Source organism: Lichenostomus cassidix, chromosome 8 (assembly GCF_008360975.1).
Source record: "Lichenostomus cassidix isolate B80296 chromosome 8, HeHo_3.0, whole genome shotgun sequence".
NCBI classification, from domain to species: Eukaryota; Metazoa; Chordata; class Aves; order Passeriformes; family Meliphagidae; genus Lichenostomus; species Lichenostomus cassidix.
In genome coordinates this window covers 14,243,556-14,261,638 of record NC_139489.1, presented here as the reverse complement: position 1 = coordinate 14,261,638, position 18,083 = coordinate 14,243,556, and the positions used below count along the sequence as shown (strand labels likewise).

General features: G+C 35.2%; 1 protein-coding gene across 1 annotated transcript; it reads left to right on the top strand.

The window, feature by feature from the left end:
* The first annotated feature begins 511 nt into the window (after positions 1-511).
* On the top strand, positions 512-17,638 carry ODF2L (outer dense fiber of sperm tails 2 like). The gene is made up of 17 exons (XM_085067998.1): positions 512-647; positions 1,038-1,177; positions 2,457-2,618; positions 4,102-4,164; positions 4,397-4,468; positions 5,192-5,308; positions 7,951-8,136; positions 8,993-9,102; positions 9,911-10,046; positions 10,617-10,727; positions 11,910-12,014; positions 12,626-12,772; positions 13,311-13,367; positions 14,417-14,502; positions 14,587-14,749; positions 15,634-15,759; positions 16,405-17,638. Exons 2-17 carry the CDS (start codon positions 1,052-1,054, stop codon positions 16,531-16,533), a joined length of 1,896 nt encoding a protein of 631 aa, XP_084924124.1. The 5' UTR covers positions 512-647; positions 1,038-1,051; the 3' UTR covers positions 16,534-17,638.
* Positions 17,639-18,083: the final 445 nt, after the last annotated feature.

Here is an 18,083-nt window from a genome sequence, read left to right as displayed (position 1 = left end):
ATATGTGGCTTTTCTGCAGTGTTTGACAATGTATTGCCAAAGCAGCTTCACATACAGTCAGGTTACATCAATACGTAGTGTTTAACCCCAGGAAAAAAATTAAAAATTAATGGAAACACCCAATAAGAAATTAATTGGAGGATCTAAAGCTCCCCGGAGGTCTCCAGGTTACTGTCCATCTGGGTCTGACAGTAACCTCCTGGGTGCACCCGGACTCGTCGCTGGCTGGTGAGGGGCACAGCCGCTTCTTGAAGCACCTTGTTGTCTAGGCCCGCTCCGGCCCCAGGCGGGGGTCTCCATCCCGCTCCGGCCCCAGGCGGGGGTCTCCATCCCGCTCCGGCCCCAGGCGGGGTCTCCATCCCGCTCCGGCCCCAGGCGGGGTCTCCATCCCGCTCCGGCCCCAGGCGGGGACAGTGGGTGCTCGCGGAGAGCGTCGCGCAAGGCCGGCGCAGGGAGGGCACCGCCGCCTCCCCCCGCCGCCAGAGGGGCAGGCATGGCAACGGCGACGGCACGGCAACGGCAAGGGCTCCCGGCGGCGAGGGGTGCTGAGGGTCCCTGCCCCTCAGGAGCGGTGCTGAGGGGCCGCGACCCTCGGGACACCTCAGGGACAGGAGCCGCGGGCTGCGAGGGCTGGGGCGTTTGCTGAGGTGAGAGGCCGGGCGTGAGGCCGCGGGGAGGGCTGGCGTTGGGTGACCTGTGCCCCTGAGCCTGTCCTGTGTGCTGGGGAGCGTGGGAGTGGGAAACTGCAGCTGCGGGATTTACCTCATCCTTCGTGTGTATTCAGTTTTCTGCTGTGGAGGGATTTGATTTCTGTGCAGCAGATTTGAGAATTCAGTGCTGCCTAAGCAATTGAAAGTTGTGAGTTCTTGTGGAAGATTTCAGTTGCATTAGCTGTGTTACAGTTCTGCTGTGACTGGGGTTTACTTGGTCCAGTCCAGTAGTCCTACTGTAGTGGGAACAACCTGGGATACCAGTGATGCTTCAGTTGCTGATTTGTGGAACACAAACATATGTTAACATATACTGTCTTGTTGTAGAGCATTAAATCAAAATGTCATCATCATCACCATCCTCATCATCATCACAACCAGCCTGGGCCCTGCCTGTACATGACTGTACTGCTCCTTCATTGGAGCTTCATCTTCAGGAAAAGTTTATTCTTCTTCACACTGTTCAGGCAAGTTCATTTTGTTCCTGTCAACGTGATTTTTTAAATTGTATTTACTTTGTTAACAAGGTTGAAATATACTTCCTAGTTGTAAATGTGAAGTAGGTGATATTTCAAGAAATGGCTAAGTGACAGTGCTGGACTTAGCAACAGTATACTGAAACTATGGCAAAATTCTTATTTGTCCTCTTCTGCTTACACAGATTGGCTATGATAAATAAAGCATGATGTTTAATCTTCCAAGGTGCTGTTTTCACTGGAAATTACATTCAAGAACTTGGTTTTATACTGGGTTGGATATCCAGGAAAAGGCTACAGTTGCCCTGTGTTACACAAGTTGAGGTCTGTCAGGAAATCTAATCCTATAATAAAACAAGACACACACACACATAAAAAAAAAAACACCTTAGCTGTTTGAGTGTGCTTATTTGCCTTAAGACAGCAACTGGAAACAGAGCAGTCTGCATTCTGATTCTATGGGGAAGGGATTATTTAAGATGGGAACTTTCCATTTGTTACTCATTTTCTAAATTATATGAAGGAGAATATGGATGTAAGAATATAAACTCTTAGTCTGACAAATTCTTTTGATGGAGATGCAACTGGCACAGGCCAAGTGTAAGAGAAATGGGTCCTAGTGGGTGAGGAAGGCAACACAATCCACTTCTGAAAAAATGAGTAGTCAGTGGAGCAATGAGTGGAGTAAACAGATAACTTTATGCTTGATGAAGGCATCAGTCATGCTGGAGTGCTAGGGTAAAGGCAGAAGAGAGGTGTTAGGAGAAGGGGTGAGGGTGATGACAGGTTCCTGGTGCTTGATAAAGAAGTGGGGGATTGGGAAGCAGTTAATTAGTAGCCCTGATATGGCTCTGGACTTGCCATGGCATGGGCAGCAGCATTTTCCTGAGCAGCCCTGCCTTTTTCCATACTGGGAAAAGAGGAAAGCCATTACTGCCTCCAAACTGGAAGTTTCCATTACTGCTCTGGAAAACAGCAGTATTGGAATCTGAGCAGGTCTTGGCCTTCACCTTCATTGGAGGTAGTCTGTATGCATTTGCCTTGTAGATTAGGTGTGTTCTGTGAGCAAACTGTTTGAGGGTATGTCCTGTAATATCACAGGCTTTTATTCTTGTTGAAAGTCCTAAGTGATTCTTTGATCTCTAAACTTTCTCCTAAAGGAATCTTCTGAGGAGCTGATTTGGTTTATGTTGATATCCTTGAATTAGCAATATCAGTGACCTAACTGTGAGTGAAACTAAATGTTAAATAATTATGAATGCTATTTCAGGGGAAAATATATGTGCCACCTGGAGAAACAGGAAAACTCTCTTCACTGAGTCAGCCATATAGAAAGGATTCTCATAGAACTACAGGTGCCACCCAACATGAAAAGTATTTTACTCATCTGAGCAAAGAATATGACAGTCGAGAATACCAAGTAAGAAAATATATAAGGCATAAACATAGAATCAATGCAAATATACATTTCTTACACAAGTCTGAAAGAAACATTTAGTCATATCATATTATTTAATAGACACACTTGGGGAAGATTTTTTTTGTTATGTCCTGTGCACTAAGAAAGTTCCTAAACATTTGCATCACATTTGTCGAACTATGTATGTTGAAACAGGAGGTGGATCTGAGTGAATTCCTGTATAACAGTAGTCATGTGCAACTCACACAGAAATCTGATGGAGTGAAGAATGTAGATTTCTCTTAAAATTAAATGTAATTTGTCATTACTTACTTAACTCTCTTTCAGAAGCTAACAAAGAGGGATGTTTATTCTGATCTTTATTTTTTTAGTTTGAAGATAGTATTCTTCATTTTCAGGTTTTCATAAACAATGATAGCTGTCTTACAGGCATAAGGCTTTCTGCTGATCATTTAACAAAAAGACAGGAAGTTCATAAAGAGCAAACTGTGTGAAAGACAATTTTCTGAGAATGGAAGGATGGTATGAGTAATTTAGGTTTCCAGTCACTTCCCAATTCTTGGAAGTCTTCTAAGCATTTTTGCTGATAAATTAGTGTCAGGTCATTAAACAGCATTCCTGTTTATATATATTTTTTTTTTTGCTGATAGCAAATATGACTCTGTGTGGTCAGGAAAGAATAGGACTTCTGCTTAATACAATATTTATAAGTTTGCTGTGCATGCCAAGGTGGAAACCTGAATGCAGAACTAAGGTCCATGAACTGACTTTACAGATAGGCATGGGATTGAGATTACAGAACATTATGAGGAATTACATGCAGGCCAGGATAAGATGAAGGAGTTGTAGTAAAATTTTGATGCCGAAGTTTCCAACTTGAGTTAGTGGGTTTATCTTCTCATTAGTGAAATTAAAATGTTTGGGATTTACAATCTGAAAACCACAAAAGTCTGCTTTTTTAAAATAGAAAGTTATGCACACACACACATACACACACACACAATTGGACATTTTAAAATAACAAGCTTAGTTGACAATATCATGGGCACATAAGTTCTAGAAAGAGTTATTGCAAACTGATTTTTGTGATCTTCCAACTTATGTTTTCTGGTTCAATCTTCAAATCCTTCCTAACAACTGAGGCTCCTGAAAGGCTGTAGCACTTAATATTTGTCTTTGAAATATTGTGAATTCTTCAAATGCTTTTACCATTCAACTACTTGCTTAAATAACACTTACCTATGGTATTTAGAGCCCTTCCAACTAAAATAAAGAAATAAACAGCTGTATGTTTGTTTTCTTCAGCTACAAAGTTCTGTGCACAAAAATAAATTGAATCTAAACCACCAACTAAGTAGCTTGTATGTGAGCTTTTATAGTCATATGTACCAGATTTGAAAATGTAGCAAAATATATGTAACCAATTAAAAAACATTGAAAAAAAGGCTAAATCAGTTACAATCAGAAGAAATTTTTAATGTTTCCTGTGTTGCAGTTAAACAGTAAAAACGTTGACACTTGGATGCAAAAGCTAAGTGAAAAGGAAATTCAGAATACGGCAAGTAAATTAAAATTAAATTCTCTTTGTTCTATGCTGTACATCTGAAACTGGCTGCCTTACAGGGCCATACAATTTCCAGTAACAGTGGCAAAGTGGGAATGTTTGTGGTTTACTATCACAAAATGGAATCTTAGTTTTACATCTGAAATGTTCATCAATGTGCACTACTGATGCATTGTTGTACACTGACATTAAAATATTTTTTTTCTTTTTTTTTTCCCCCATGAAGAATCTCAGGAAAAAAATACATGAAAGGGAGAAACAGATTGAAGAACTTTCATCCATTCTTCATTGTGAAAAGGTGAGTGACCAGTTCCATTGTAACGAATGTTTACTTCCAATGTAATAAATTCTTAATTACAAAATTTAAATTTTGAGTAAAACAATTATTTCAAAGCAAGTATGAAAAAAGCAAAATCTTGAAAGGTGTTTCTTACAGAAATGTATTAAAACTATCAAAACTGTACTGAAACCAACTAAGGATTATCCTTAACACTAATATCCTAAGGTTCAGGGAGAGGCACACATCCAGACTAACGGCTTTTAACTTCTCATTTACCGATTTGCAATAGTTCTGGGGAAACAGTACTTATAAGGAAGTAATATGGAGTAAGCTAAACAGATACTGTTCACAGTAAGTTTGGAATTTAATGAAGGTCAGTTCAGGTCTAATTAGTCACAGCACAGCTGACCAGTGTGGCTTAATGTTAGTCATCCTGTTAGCTGGATGCCTTTGCTCAGCCTGGATTTCTGAGTTCATGCTTCCAGGCCTTATTCCTACTACTTTAACTCGGATTATATATGATGCAATAATTGAACATAAGTTGTTTCAATTTGGTGATTTCTGTATAATGTTAATACAATTAGTAACAAGTTACTGTTTGCGAATATACTTACAGAGCATGTTTTACCTTTTCCAGGTTTTGAGGACATTCAAATGTCAGTTAGAAACTACGGCATAGTAGTAAAAATGCAGAGAGCATCATACAGCATAGTCCAATAGATTTGTGTTTATCTTTCTTAGACCAACATACAGAAAGGAAATCAGCTGTCAAGATCTATGAAGGAAGTACTAGCTCACCTGGAGTGTCAGATTGAAAGAAAAGAAGTGGAAAATGATGAATTAAGAGTGAAAATACAGGTCAAAATATTTTTGCTTGTGTTTATTGGGAAAAAATAGCAAAACCTTACTTCGGCCAGTTTTGAAATCAAATTCTTGGTAAAAGAAAGATCCAAAACAGTTAAAATCATAAGTATTTATATTTTGCAAGATCTGCCTGGCCACATTATTTTAATTGCAAGGTTGCTTTTTTTGTTTTTTTCTTCTTTTCTCAGCTTGTGCTCACTCATACAGTTCCAGTGAAGCAAAGTGAAACATGCATAGAAGTGTTAGCACTCACTTAACTGCACTGTCTACAAGACAGTATCCATACAGTCAGGAGAAAGAGATAGGCAAGTCCCTGTGGTGACTTTCTGTTCTAAGAGAACAGTGGCAGCCACACCCTGTTTCTTCTTACTGTCTGTGAAGGAATCGAGTCTCTTAATACTGACTGAAAGTGTAACACTAAAGACTAATGCCTAATCTCACTTCGTTTAAGGTAGGCTGAATTATTTCCATTTTCTGTTCTAAAAAGCATGAGTTAAATTTGGGCATTTGTATCAGTAACTGGCTTTAGAAAAAGGCAGGGAGGAGGTCACGTGTGAGAGGCTGGAGCTGTGGCATCAGAATACAATGTATGAAACTTGTCAAGAAAATAGGCATGAATGAGAAAATGTTCGCTAAAAATAATGTATTTCCAATTTCCAAACTACTTTTTACTAGCATACATCCCTTGCTAATTGTATCATTTTAGGCTGTTACACAACCTGATATATCAAGGCAATTTCAAATCATGTCTATGTCTGCATAAATGCCTCATGTTTTCTTCCAAATAAAAATTACTTTCTTGTTCTACTTAGTACAATTATAGAATTCCAACAACATTTTCATTAGATAAAATAGCTTGATATACAGCTGTATTTTCATTCAATCTCTATTTAGAAGTTTTGTTCACTTTCAGAAATTGCTGAAGTAATTTGCTAGCTTAAATCCCGGTGATGATTTTGTTAACATCTAGACAAAAGCTTGCAAAAGCTTAGCATTACTCTTATGAAATTAGTTCTCAGTTTGAATGGACCTCAGCGACTGATTTATGCCCAAAGCACTTTTTCTTAGTGTGATTCTGACCTCCTGTGGTTATAATAGGGGATAGCAGCTGTTTACTTATACCAGCAGTTAAAGAAATTCCTGCATAGACTGAGATTTTCTATTTGCCGTGTTTATTGAAGGTGTTTATCCACCACTTCAAATCACATCTTTGTTTATTAGATGCCCTGTAAGCACTTACATAGAAAAACTACTTTTTACATACTTGGGTTTTTAAAAATAATTTAATTTTTTGAAGTAGTACTTTTGCAGTGAGTATCTTCAATAAGGCTAGAACATTCACGTGGTCAGTAGCTAAGTATTATATCTTTATCCATGTAGTACGTAATGTAGTGTCAGACCAGGGCTAAAAAGAAGGAAACAAATGCATTAATCCTTCCTACAATTAGGATATTTATCACTGAACGGAGAAATGTATTTATACTGCTGGCTTACTACATTGCTGGAGTTTGGTGGAAGAATAGTATGAGATATGAACAGAATTTACACTAGTCTTTATGAAACTAATTGTCTATTGGTAGCTTGGTCATGTTTGATAAGTGGGTCTGAGATTCTCCTTGAAACAGAGTCTGGTATTGCTTCTAATGAACATCATAATGTAGTGTTTTGATGTCTGTTGCTATTTTCCATTCATATTTATGTGGTACATAGATGAAAAATACAAAAGTCATGAAGTTAGAGAGATCAGCTTCCTGGATGGTATGGGATCAGTATACTGTCTTCATCAAAGCGATACAAGGATATAGTTAGTCAGAAACAATAACAGCAATAGAAAAGATAATACAATGTCACTTGTAGAAACCAGTTCTCATCTTGACTGCTTTGTATATGTTTCATAATATTATTAAATGCATTAAAATGCATTTCTGCTTCATTGTGTATAAAAAATAGTTTCTTCAGTAAAAAAATCCATGTCATTAATAGAGTGGGACGATTTTGTGCATGAAAAAATTAAGAGGTCTGGCAAGAAAGTAGTATATTGTCATCTAATCACAGACAATATCATAATACATATACTCAAGAAAAGACCGCAGCCTTTCTAGCTTCCTGACTTTAAAACACAAATCCACAATATTAACTTTCATATTAAAATTTCATATAGTCTTACAGCCTATCTCCAGACCTAGTAGTGTGTGTGTCACCAGATTCAGAGCAGATACTCTAATACATCCATGCATATCACTGGTAGCATCATTAAGGTGATATTCTTTACAGAAATACTCTGATGAAACCATCTTTTCCCTCCTCATAAATGGGTTTAAGATCCATGCCATGCCTTCTACCCTGAAATTCTGTATTCATTTCCAAGAGTACACAGAGGTGGTCAGATTTCTGTCTTTCCCCCTACTGCTGCCTGCTCCTGCACCATTTCAGCCTCTTCATCTTTGTAATGACTTTCTCTCTGTATTTTTCTTGTCTACCGTTGTACTTAGTTCCTTGTATCAACCACAAGATTTGAGACACCGAGATAATGTGGAAACAGGTTATAAGTGAAACTGCTCTTCCTGATTATTTAATATTACAAAATTATCTGTAAGGTTTAGAATTTGAAGAGTTGATGTTTATTTCTGCTACAGACTATAGAAAAGAAAATAGCAGCATGGAAACATCAAATTGGTGAACACAAGCTGCAGAAAATAGCCTTAAAGGAAATATGTGTGCAAAAGAAGATTGCTCTGAAAGAAGCAATTAGGTCCCAGAAACTAAGAGCTCAACACTTTGGAGAAGCTGTGAAAAATGTAACCTCTAAAATAAGAGAACATGTGAGTGACTATGCCATGAGCAATGTTGTGTTGTATTGTTTGAAACTGAACAATCGACTTTCACCTGTGGAAAATAGAAAAAGTTTTTTGATTATGCTGTGCTTTTATGTCTTTTGTTTTGTTGCTCATTTTTAAGGAAAAGGTTGCTATAGGTGACATGAAAACTGCCTTGGTTTTGTTAAAATTTAGTGATTGTCTTAAGTCTGTTGTCAGGAGCTGATTAATAATGGTTTTTGTATTGTTGGATCTTTGTGAGAAGACAGTAGTGGATCTTTAAGTAAAACTAGCAGTATAGAGGGACAGCAACTAACTCTTGAACTTCAGATGTTTTGTAGTCACACTGCTGTTTTCTTCCTCATTGAAAACCTGATGCACTGTCAAGATAGCATGTATTGCTTCATTATCTATATTCATTTGAGGGATTTTACCTAACATTTCATTTCTTACCTGGCTAGTATTTTTCATTATTAAAATATTTTTGCCAGTATTGTTTGTTTATTAATTTATGTAATTTATATGTAGTTGAGATGTATCAAAGACAATTTTTTTGGTAAGAAAAGATTGTTATATTAAATTTTGAAATGTTGTATTCTTCAGTTGATATACAGTACCAGTGTTTAACTATGTCTCTGCCTTGAAAGTAAGTCTGTACTTAGACTTTGATTTTTAAAAAATGTGGGTAATTTTGCTGGTTTTCTTTTGAGATGAAAGAAAAATTATTTCACTTTGTACAAGAAGATCCAATAAAACCATCTTATATTAAATAGCTTTTATGTTTAGAAAAATTTGTTGAATTAAATGGCATTCTTCGGTGGCATTCTTTTGTTATATAACTTATAATTTCTACATTCTCTAGGAAGTCAAACTGCGTAAGATATTGTCAGCTTCTGATGTCTGGAAAAATGAGCATGATAGACTAGTTGAAGAAAAGACAGTGTTAGAAGTTCAAAAAGAAGATCTTGAGAAGTAAGTCAGACTGTATATGTGTTTATTTATTTCTGTATTGGAGTGTTGATATTCAATAATGCAATACTCAGTGATGACAAAGTAAACAAGTTTATTAATATTTTAAAATTCTGAGCAGAATTTAGAAGTTGGAAATAAGAACAATTAAAGATTTTTCGCCTCCTCTATGCTGCATTTCCCTTATTTTAAAGCTTTATTCCTCTTTACCAGTAAGGAACATATTCTTTTTCTTGCATACTTCTGATTAGCCTGAACTTGCTGGCAGCTACTATGCTGCCTCCACATAACCACTTATTTAATATCTGATTCAACAGCTTGAGTGTTAACCCTTGTGTTTACAGAATAGAAAAATGTTCTTTCACTTCTAGTTCCTACTTAAGACTAGTGATGGCAAAATTATTTCAGTTCCATTAATGTCTCACCTCACTAGAGGATAGAGAGGGGTTCCTCTCAGATGTCCTTTTGAACTGTTTACTCATTTGAGGAAAAGCAGAACAAAATTATCCAATCAATTATCCAATTGTACAGTGTGCTTATGCATGTGTTCTCTTGAAACTATGATTTGGTGTTCTATGATTGAGCTAGAACCCCTTCCTTGGAGTAGAAACTCTCATCTTTCAGGGAGTTTCTTATTTTAGGAGATACTCCTTTCTTTGGATGCTTAAATGCATTCTCCCTTTTATATGTGTGTATATATATACACACGTATAAACAATGAAGCGGAATGTGTTAAGGTTCAATTTAATTTTCATGGTGAGAGTTTTGCAAGCATTGTATATTATAGAGAATTTCTTTCCTGTCTAACAAGTCAGATCACAGACCTGATGAAAAACATGGAAGGAAGGGAGGACTGGAGAAGAAATTTGGAGGAGGAAATTCTTGAAAAGCTAAATTCTCTTAACTCAGAAAATGAAAAGATTTACCTTGAAAACAAAAAACTAGAGGTGAGATTATAAATAATTGTTGAATGGCACTACATTTTTCATACATTAATGAAGTAACCACATTAATTCTCTTTGGACCTTCTGTAGAATAAAGTTTGGACCAAACCTGTAGAATAAAGTTTGCCATCCATTTATAACAGTAAGGGTAAATGAAACATTGAAAAATTTTCAGTGGAAATTTATGGCAAAACTAGGAACAGGGTTGTCTGATGATATATCTGCTTAATCTGGATGGTATTTATTTTACTGTCAGTAACTACACAAATGCTTAAGTACAAACTGTTCTTTTATGTTTGTTAAACTGTCTTTCAAATTAAAGAACTGAGTTTACCTCAATTATTAATTTCAATTTTGAAAGAGTTTACAGGTTTTGTATTGTATTTATTCTCTGATATAAATGTTCTCATGAGCTGACAAATGAACTAGGGACTATCATTTTTGTTTGACAGGAAAAATACTTCTGTCACTCTTCCTAATGCTTGCAGGTCACTTGCTGGTAATATCATATTGTGGAATGTGTTATTTTAATAACACTTTCCAAATTTTTGTATTTTCTATGTTTTGATCAAGGCTTCCCTTGCTGCATTGGAAAAAAGTAGAGTTTCTGCTGAAAATGAGTTGCTACATCTTCAAGAAAAAGCAAAGCTGCAGAAAAAACTTGTAGAACGGCATAAAAATGAGGTGACTCACCATGTTTGAAATCTTTAAGTATGCTTTTTTAAAATTGTAAGCAGTTTTGAGGAAATTATAAAGATTTAGTTTGTAATAAATCCATTTTGTTGTCATGGTGATTGTCATATTTTTGTAATACTGAGTATAAAAGGAGAAGAAAGTGCTGTTACAAACCATATCAAAGAATAGTCTCCACACTTACAAAAACACATAGTCTGTACTGAGTTGTGTGAAGCCCACTTGAAGTTCATTGAAGCCAACAACTGCAAATTTGCTTTGACAACATTTGCCTCCTAAAAAGCAGGTTAGCACCTAGTAAACTATGTATTTAAAAAGTAAGTTTGAGTCTGATGTCTTCAATGGATATACCAATGATATTTTACCTCTTTTTGGCCACATTTTATTTTCATGTTCCTAAGAGCATATAAATATTCAAGTAAGTTCAAGAAATTCAAGTTAATTCAAGAAATATATGATAAGGATAGGGTAATGAGTATAGGGTTATATGAGTTTTTTATTTCAGTAGGTAAATCCACACTGAAAATACCAGTAAAATGAATAAACCAAACTTAAAATGGGCTTTTTACCAATTAATTTTTTGTATTTGGCTTTATTCACTCAGAAATTTTAGAACATTGATTCAAATATGTATGTATTGCTGCTATAGTCTAGACACAATTTCACTGACATTCTTCACTTATTTTTTTTTAAACATTGACAAGAGAAAAGAAAGACATGAAACAAAATCTAAGTAGAGCAAGTGAGCCTTGTCTGTGGAATGCATTGTCACAATTAAAGTTGTTGCCAGTTTTAAGATGGTAGATGTAGTTCCAGGTAACAGCCAGCCTTAAGCATTGAGTGGAGTAAAATTCCCCAGCTCATAGCTGTGGTGACTCCAGATGGGAAGTGTCAGTGATGCTTGTTATCAGGGGAGAGAGGTGTGAGTGACACTGGCTGTTCCTACAGCACAACTGCAGCTCATTCTCCATTGTTGGTAACACACTGCTGATATGACAGTGCTCTTTCCCTGGTAACACTTGTATACTTGCTGTGACAAGTAGGGTAATGAAAATAAATAACTTCAAATAATGACAAACTTTAAACACTATTTGGAAATCAGTGGTTTTCCTTTATGCTTCATACTAATGATTCTATCTTGCAAATGTATGTGAAAGATATATGTTGTCCTAGGTTAAAAAAAGACAAATTGCAGCAGAAGAATTGAAATGCAGATATGAAACAGTCTTAAATGAAAACAAAAAAATAACAGAAAACAAATGCTTAGAAGTAGATAAGGTAAGTTTTGCACTAATAAAAAATGTTTTGAAACAATTCTGTAGGATACTCCTATTTTCTACATTTTTGTGATCCTGTTAGAAGTCATAAGGTACAGTCTCTTGTTTTTAAATTTCTGGGAGTTTTACTAACTGCTATCTCAAGCAGGTGGCTTTTGGATACTACAGAATTGCAAACAAATGAGCAATGATTCCTAGCGCAATGACAAAGTAGTTGGGCTGCTATTTTAGAATTCCAGAATTCTTTTGTCACTTTCAAAAATGTGGTTTTATTGTTGATGATTTTGAAACTAACTTTTTGATGGAACAGCAGTGAAAGTTGTGTATGGAAGCAAACCTACTGTAAGTGTTTTTTTTTAAAAACTAACAGAATTGAGAATCCATACTGAGATGAGTTACAAGTTTTTCAGCAGATGGAGCTGAACACTGAAACACAGCACATTCTTAAGCATCAGAAAAGAACTTGAATCTTTGTCAGTATTTTATAAAATAGGTGATATGCAACTTCTGTAGAATTTTAGCTTTATTACTTACATGAAAATCCATTCAGTATTACACCAATTAATTTATGGTTTTACACTTACATTTTTCTCCTGTGATGCTACCTTGCAGGTGAGGGGCAAAATGGAGGCTGAGTTAAAGAAGTTAGAACATGTTTGTGACTCGCTGAAAGCAGCTGAGGAAAAGCAGCAGAAGCTTATGTCCCGGGAAAGGATCCATGCAGAGAAATGCAAAACCCTTAGGGAGCTGGAGGTTCAGGTGGTTAGAACATGCTGGTGTCTAAAGATAAATGAGAAAATTATGTGGAAAAAAGTCTCTGGGACTTTTTTCCTTATTGGTGTGTGTGACAGTGGTGAGGTTTCCTTTGTTATTTTCTTCATAAATCAAGAGCTTTTTCTGTAGAAATAGCATAATGCAAATACAACTGTTGCCAACTATATTTATGTGAATTCATTATGTGGTAAGACACATTACTTTTAGAGTGAGTATATTTTTGATCTTTTTGAATACTTATGTCCTTAGATGTGTTTCAGAATTCTTCCCTGGAAATAAATGCAAGTCTAGATATTGTTTGTACCCAGTAGAATAATTAAATTCTACATTAGTTTTGGTGTTAATGGCTAATTTATAAGCCATAAAATATTTAATCAGATAAATTATATTCTTGATGTTGTAATTAAAATTGCATTTAATTGTTGCAATGTTTTGGTTGATTAAATATTTTTTAAATATGCTTTAATAGGATAATTTCTATTTTTATCTGTATTCAACACTTATGCTTGTATTTTCTCTAAAGCAAGAATCTGAATTTTCCTCGGCTCTTGTTGTCTGTGACATCAATTTCAATGGCAGGGTAGGTTTGGGGTTTTTTGGTATTGTCTTTTGTCTTTGTTTTAATGTGCTTTTTAGTTAGAAGAGCACAAATGACAAAGGTTTTTAAGTTAGTAGGGTGGGAAAGGGGAATAATCATCTTCCTGTGTCTGTGGGAAAACTACAGCTGAAGTACAGTGAGTCTCTGTGCTCCTATGAATTTTATATGTTTATAAAAATCATAGCTCTTGATTTTTGATTCGTCCAGGAATGTTCGTAAACTCTCATGTCTATCATTGTTTGGCAAAGTACTTAAGCAATAATTAATTTTGGGTGCAAAATTCATACATCATAATAAATTCTGTGTTAGGCAGATAAGCTTAATTTGCTGAATGGGACTGCTTGAGGTACTCCAATGAATGGTGGGGGTCACCCCTTTGAATGATGGTGCCAGTAGGCAGTAAACAGCATGTTTATTGCTAACATGCTGTTGATGGGTGGTAGAAGGAGCAATAATCTCATTGCTACTGAGGTTTGAAAGAAAACATGGAAAAGTTTGGCACTCTGGATGCTGAGCAGGAGAAGACAGTTTGTCTTCTTGCTTCCTTCAGCTTCTGCTGCTGCTCTTTTTTCATATTCACTTCTTTCTGAAATCCTTTGCCAGTGCTGCACTGTTCTTCCATGATAACCATATATATATATGCTATATATATATATATATGCAGTGTTATTTTAGTGTCTCCTGTGACTGTAGTGTGAGGGAGCATTTTTTTGCTGGGAGATAGATAGACCTGACCAGCTCCTAATACACAAGGCTGCATGAGCAGCATGTGAAGTGGATTTTGTTACCTAGCAGGTTTTTAATCTAAATTGTTCACACAAAATTTTAGTCTGCTACTTTGGCTGTATTTTATTAATTTTAAATACAAGATAACATTTACTTGAATATAACATTTGTCTGAATATAGCATAGCATTTATCTGAAATTACAGTTAAATTGTTTGATTGGGTTTTAATAGGCAAGCTTACTTTACTCTGGTAAGATCCTGTATAGAAGTCTCTTCAACCAGAAACAGATTGTCATTTTCACAGGATAACCATAGTGTAACTTCTATGGGAAATATTTCCTTAGAAGAAGAGAAATATAACATTCAGAAGAAATATGATCATCTTAAAAGGTAACTTTAAAAATCTGATTGAAATTAATTCCTACATCATTTTGCTATAGTGAATTATAATGCATTAATCTGTTTTGTGTAAAGGCAATTAGGAGAGGTGGAATTTCAGAATGAAGGACTTGCTTGTCAGCTCAGAAATGTAGATGAGCGTCTTCAGCGCAGCGAATTGCAGCTTGAAGAGAAAATTGCAGAATATAATGCACTAACCAGACAACTTGAATCTGCTTTGGAAGAGCAGAGAAAAATGGTATTGGTGATTTAATATGTTTCTCAGTCTTGTTTTCCATTTTCTATTTTAAAACAGCATGAAAAAGATGTGCTTGAGAAAAAATGGTGGGACAAGACTGTTTTGCATATAGGGAGCAATACAAAAATGTTACTATGAATTTCTGCATGTTTTAAATATGGCTTGAACAATTAAATTTCTTTGTCAAGTTTGGATCCTACAGAAATTAATAATAAGTTTCAGTGGACCAAGTATGTTTTTGTTTTTTGACAAATCAAAATGTTTTAACCACCTAATCTTAAATCTGACAGATAAGGCAAAAAGTTTTGGAACAAAAGCTTAATCTTACCTTTTATTTTCTCTGGTATAGAAGCCCACAAAAACTTTGTTATTGAAATCCATCTCTTTTTAGAGGAAGAGTTTGCATTCTTTCTATATTAAAACAAATTTTGTCATTTGTAGAATCTATGCAAACAGTAAATCAAATGCAAGAGGAACTTTAGGAAATTAGATTGTAGTGAATTATATTAGTTTAATCAGAAAAAATGTATGAAGTTGCAATTTCAGATTAATCACGTTGAAATAAACTACCTGATTTTTTCAATACTGTCTGAGGATATTTCTTTGAAAAAAACTAAAATTTTGGCTTAACTTAAAAATGAGCTAAAAAGTGTTGCACTCCCACTAGTATTACATTTTTTCCAAAATTGAAACATTTTTCAAACTTAGCCAGAGTATTTCTCAGGTTTGTTTAATTCCTGTGCATGGGAAGTAAGTAAATTATTAGATAAAATAATAGGAAATGTTAAGGTATAAGAAAATAATTTGATTTGGGCTTTAAGAGTAAATGTGTATATATAATACATACATACATATATATATATAATTTCTCAATAATTTTATAGGTAGCTGAAGAACAGGAAAAAATGTCATACAAAGAAAAAGCCTTTCAGACAAAACTGCAACTTCTTGAAGCTGAAGTGAGACAGCAGCAAGAAGAAAAAAACCAACTCCTCTGCTTATTTCAACATGTGAGTAAATAATGCTCTTTGAGACTTAATAAATCACTTACCACATCACCATTTACAAAAAAAGTTCCTTTTACTGAAAACACACTACTAATACAGTTGATATACACTTTTCAGGACAGTAAATTAATTCATCTTGACAATATACTTTGTACATTGACATTTCCTATTAACCTGACAGATGCCCAGTCTAACTAAATCACTTGAATGATATTGAGTTTACAACTCTTACTCAGACCAGTTTGCCCAGCAAGACAAAAATAAAAAAATGTATATGAAATTGTGATTTCCTTCTCAGATCAATCATGTCCAGTAAACATATCTAGATTTCATTTGATGCGTAACAATTCCATAACGATGTAGTGGTATCTTTTTTTTTTTTTTTCCTGAGATGATTACAATAATCTGAATTTACAATTATTGTAGGACTTTCTTTTAAGTCTATCCAAACATGTTTAGTTTGGTCCTGACTGAACATAAATAAATAATAATTTGGGACCTTTTTAGCACCTTTGCTTTTGTGGAGCCCCTGAAAACTTTTACAGGTAAATAAGGCTATAAGAATTAGGTACTAATTGTCTTAGATTGTTTTTTTGATTGATTTGTATTTTATTTCTAATTGTCTTTGCACTTCTCTTTTTTCATTAGAATGAAAAGCACCGTGAAGTACATTTGAAAGAGCTGGAGAACAGGCTACAGAAGTCAGAGAACAATAACCAGAGCATCCAGAATTACGTGCAGTTTTTGAAAGATGCATATGTTACAATATTTGGCTGAAATCTTTATTTTATAGTGAAGAAACTTGTAAGGATTTGGCTCCCAGTCTTGCTGGAAGCGAAGCTGTTGAGACCTTACACTATTTTGCCAGATTGAGTTCTATAAAGTTAATTCTTCCCTAGGAAAGCATCTGTTGTGGGCAGGAGAAAGCAGGTCAGTCATTACTATATATCCTCCTGGCTGGTCACATGTGGGAAATGGAGCTGATATTAGTGATATAAAAAGTTGTGTTATCCATGGCCCAGCAGTGCAAAGGCCGAGTGCATGGCAGTAGCAGGTGCATTAGTGTGGGGTATGCACACAAAATTGGCCTGTGACTGTCCTGGGCAGTAAAATCTTATATGTGTCCTTTTAGTCCATGGTAAATGCAGGTGATCACAGATTATCTTTCAGTTCCATGATATCTAACTTATTAAGACAGGCAAAAATTTGGATCATTAGGTTCCTCCCCTTTTTCCCCCTGCAGTTTAGCACCAATGTAGCACACACTGCTGCACTACATGGGAGAGTTGCCACCACAAGGCTGTTCTATCCAGCCTTTTTCCTCTACATCTCATTATTCTCAGGAATATACTGTAGTAATAATTTATAAATATAAGAGTAGGAAAATATTTTAGATACAAATATAGTTTAAGTATGAATGTGCTGGAAAGACCTGGTGACACAGCTTGGGTAAGATATTTAAGTATTTGTCAAGAGTTGCTGTTGAGCAAGACTGACTTGTGCCTCAGGTAAAATACACGTAAATATTCAGCTGATATGGGACTAATACAAAAAACAATTCTGAATGTAGTTTCTGTTATAAAATTCTAATTGGTTTTGTAGATATATGCTGTGATCTGGTTTTTGAAAAGCAGTACATTCAGTTAAATATAAGTTAATCTACAATGTGTACTTAAATAATACATATTTTTTGACTGAAAACATAAGTTTGTTCATGCATGGACAATACTCATTCTATTTCATTGTTAGTTATTAGTACTGTGTTGAATATGGACTTTTTTTTTTTTTTTGCAAATGTTTATCCATCCTAACAAATACTGACATGTGCTAATGATCTGCTTCTGTGCACTTTTAAAAAATAAAATTATAATTTATTATATATTACATGTTAGTAGCAACTATTTCTTTTAAATCTGGGGGATTTGCATTACACACACACACACACACACACACACAAACATTTGTATTCATATAGTTCTGATTGTGCTACTTATAAAACACCAAAATTTTTTGAAAGTCATCAAATATAAAGGAAAGAGTTCAGAAACAAATTTTTCAATCCAATCCATGAGTGATTTTTCCAAAGCTCATACTGAAAAACTGTACGCTTTTCATTGAGACATGATACAAAGTTATACAGCAATTTGATTTTGGTCTACATTTTACTCTCCAGGAAATTAGATTTTTTTCCCCCTCCTTTTTAGTTTGTTTTGTTTCTTTTTATTGCTCTCCATTAACTTTTTGTTTGGGGATCCTTCTGCATTGTAGAAATAGAGCTGCTAGTCACAAAGATCACTTGGTTTTATTCAGTTTTAAATCAGTTCAGT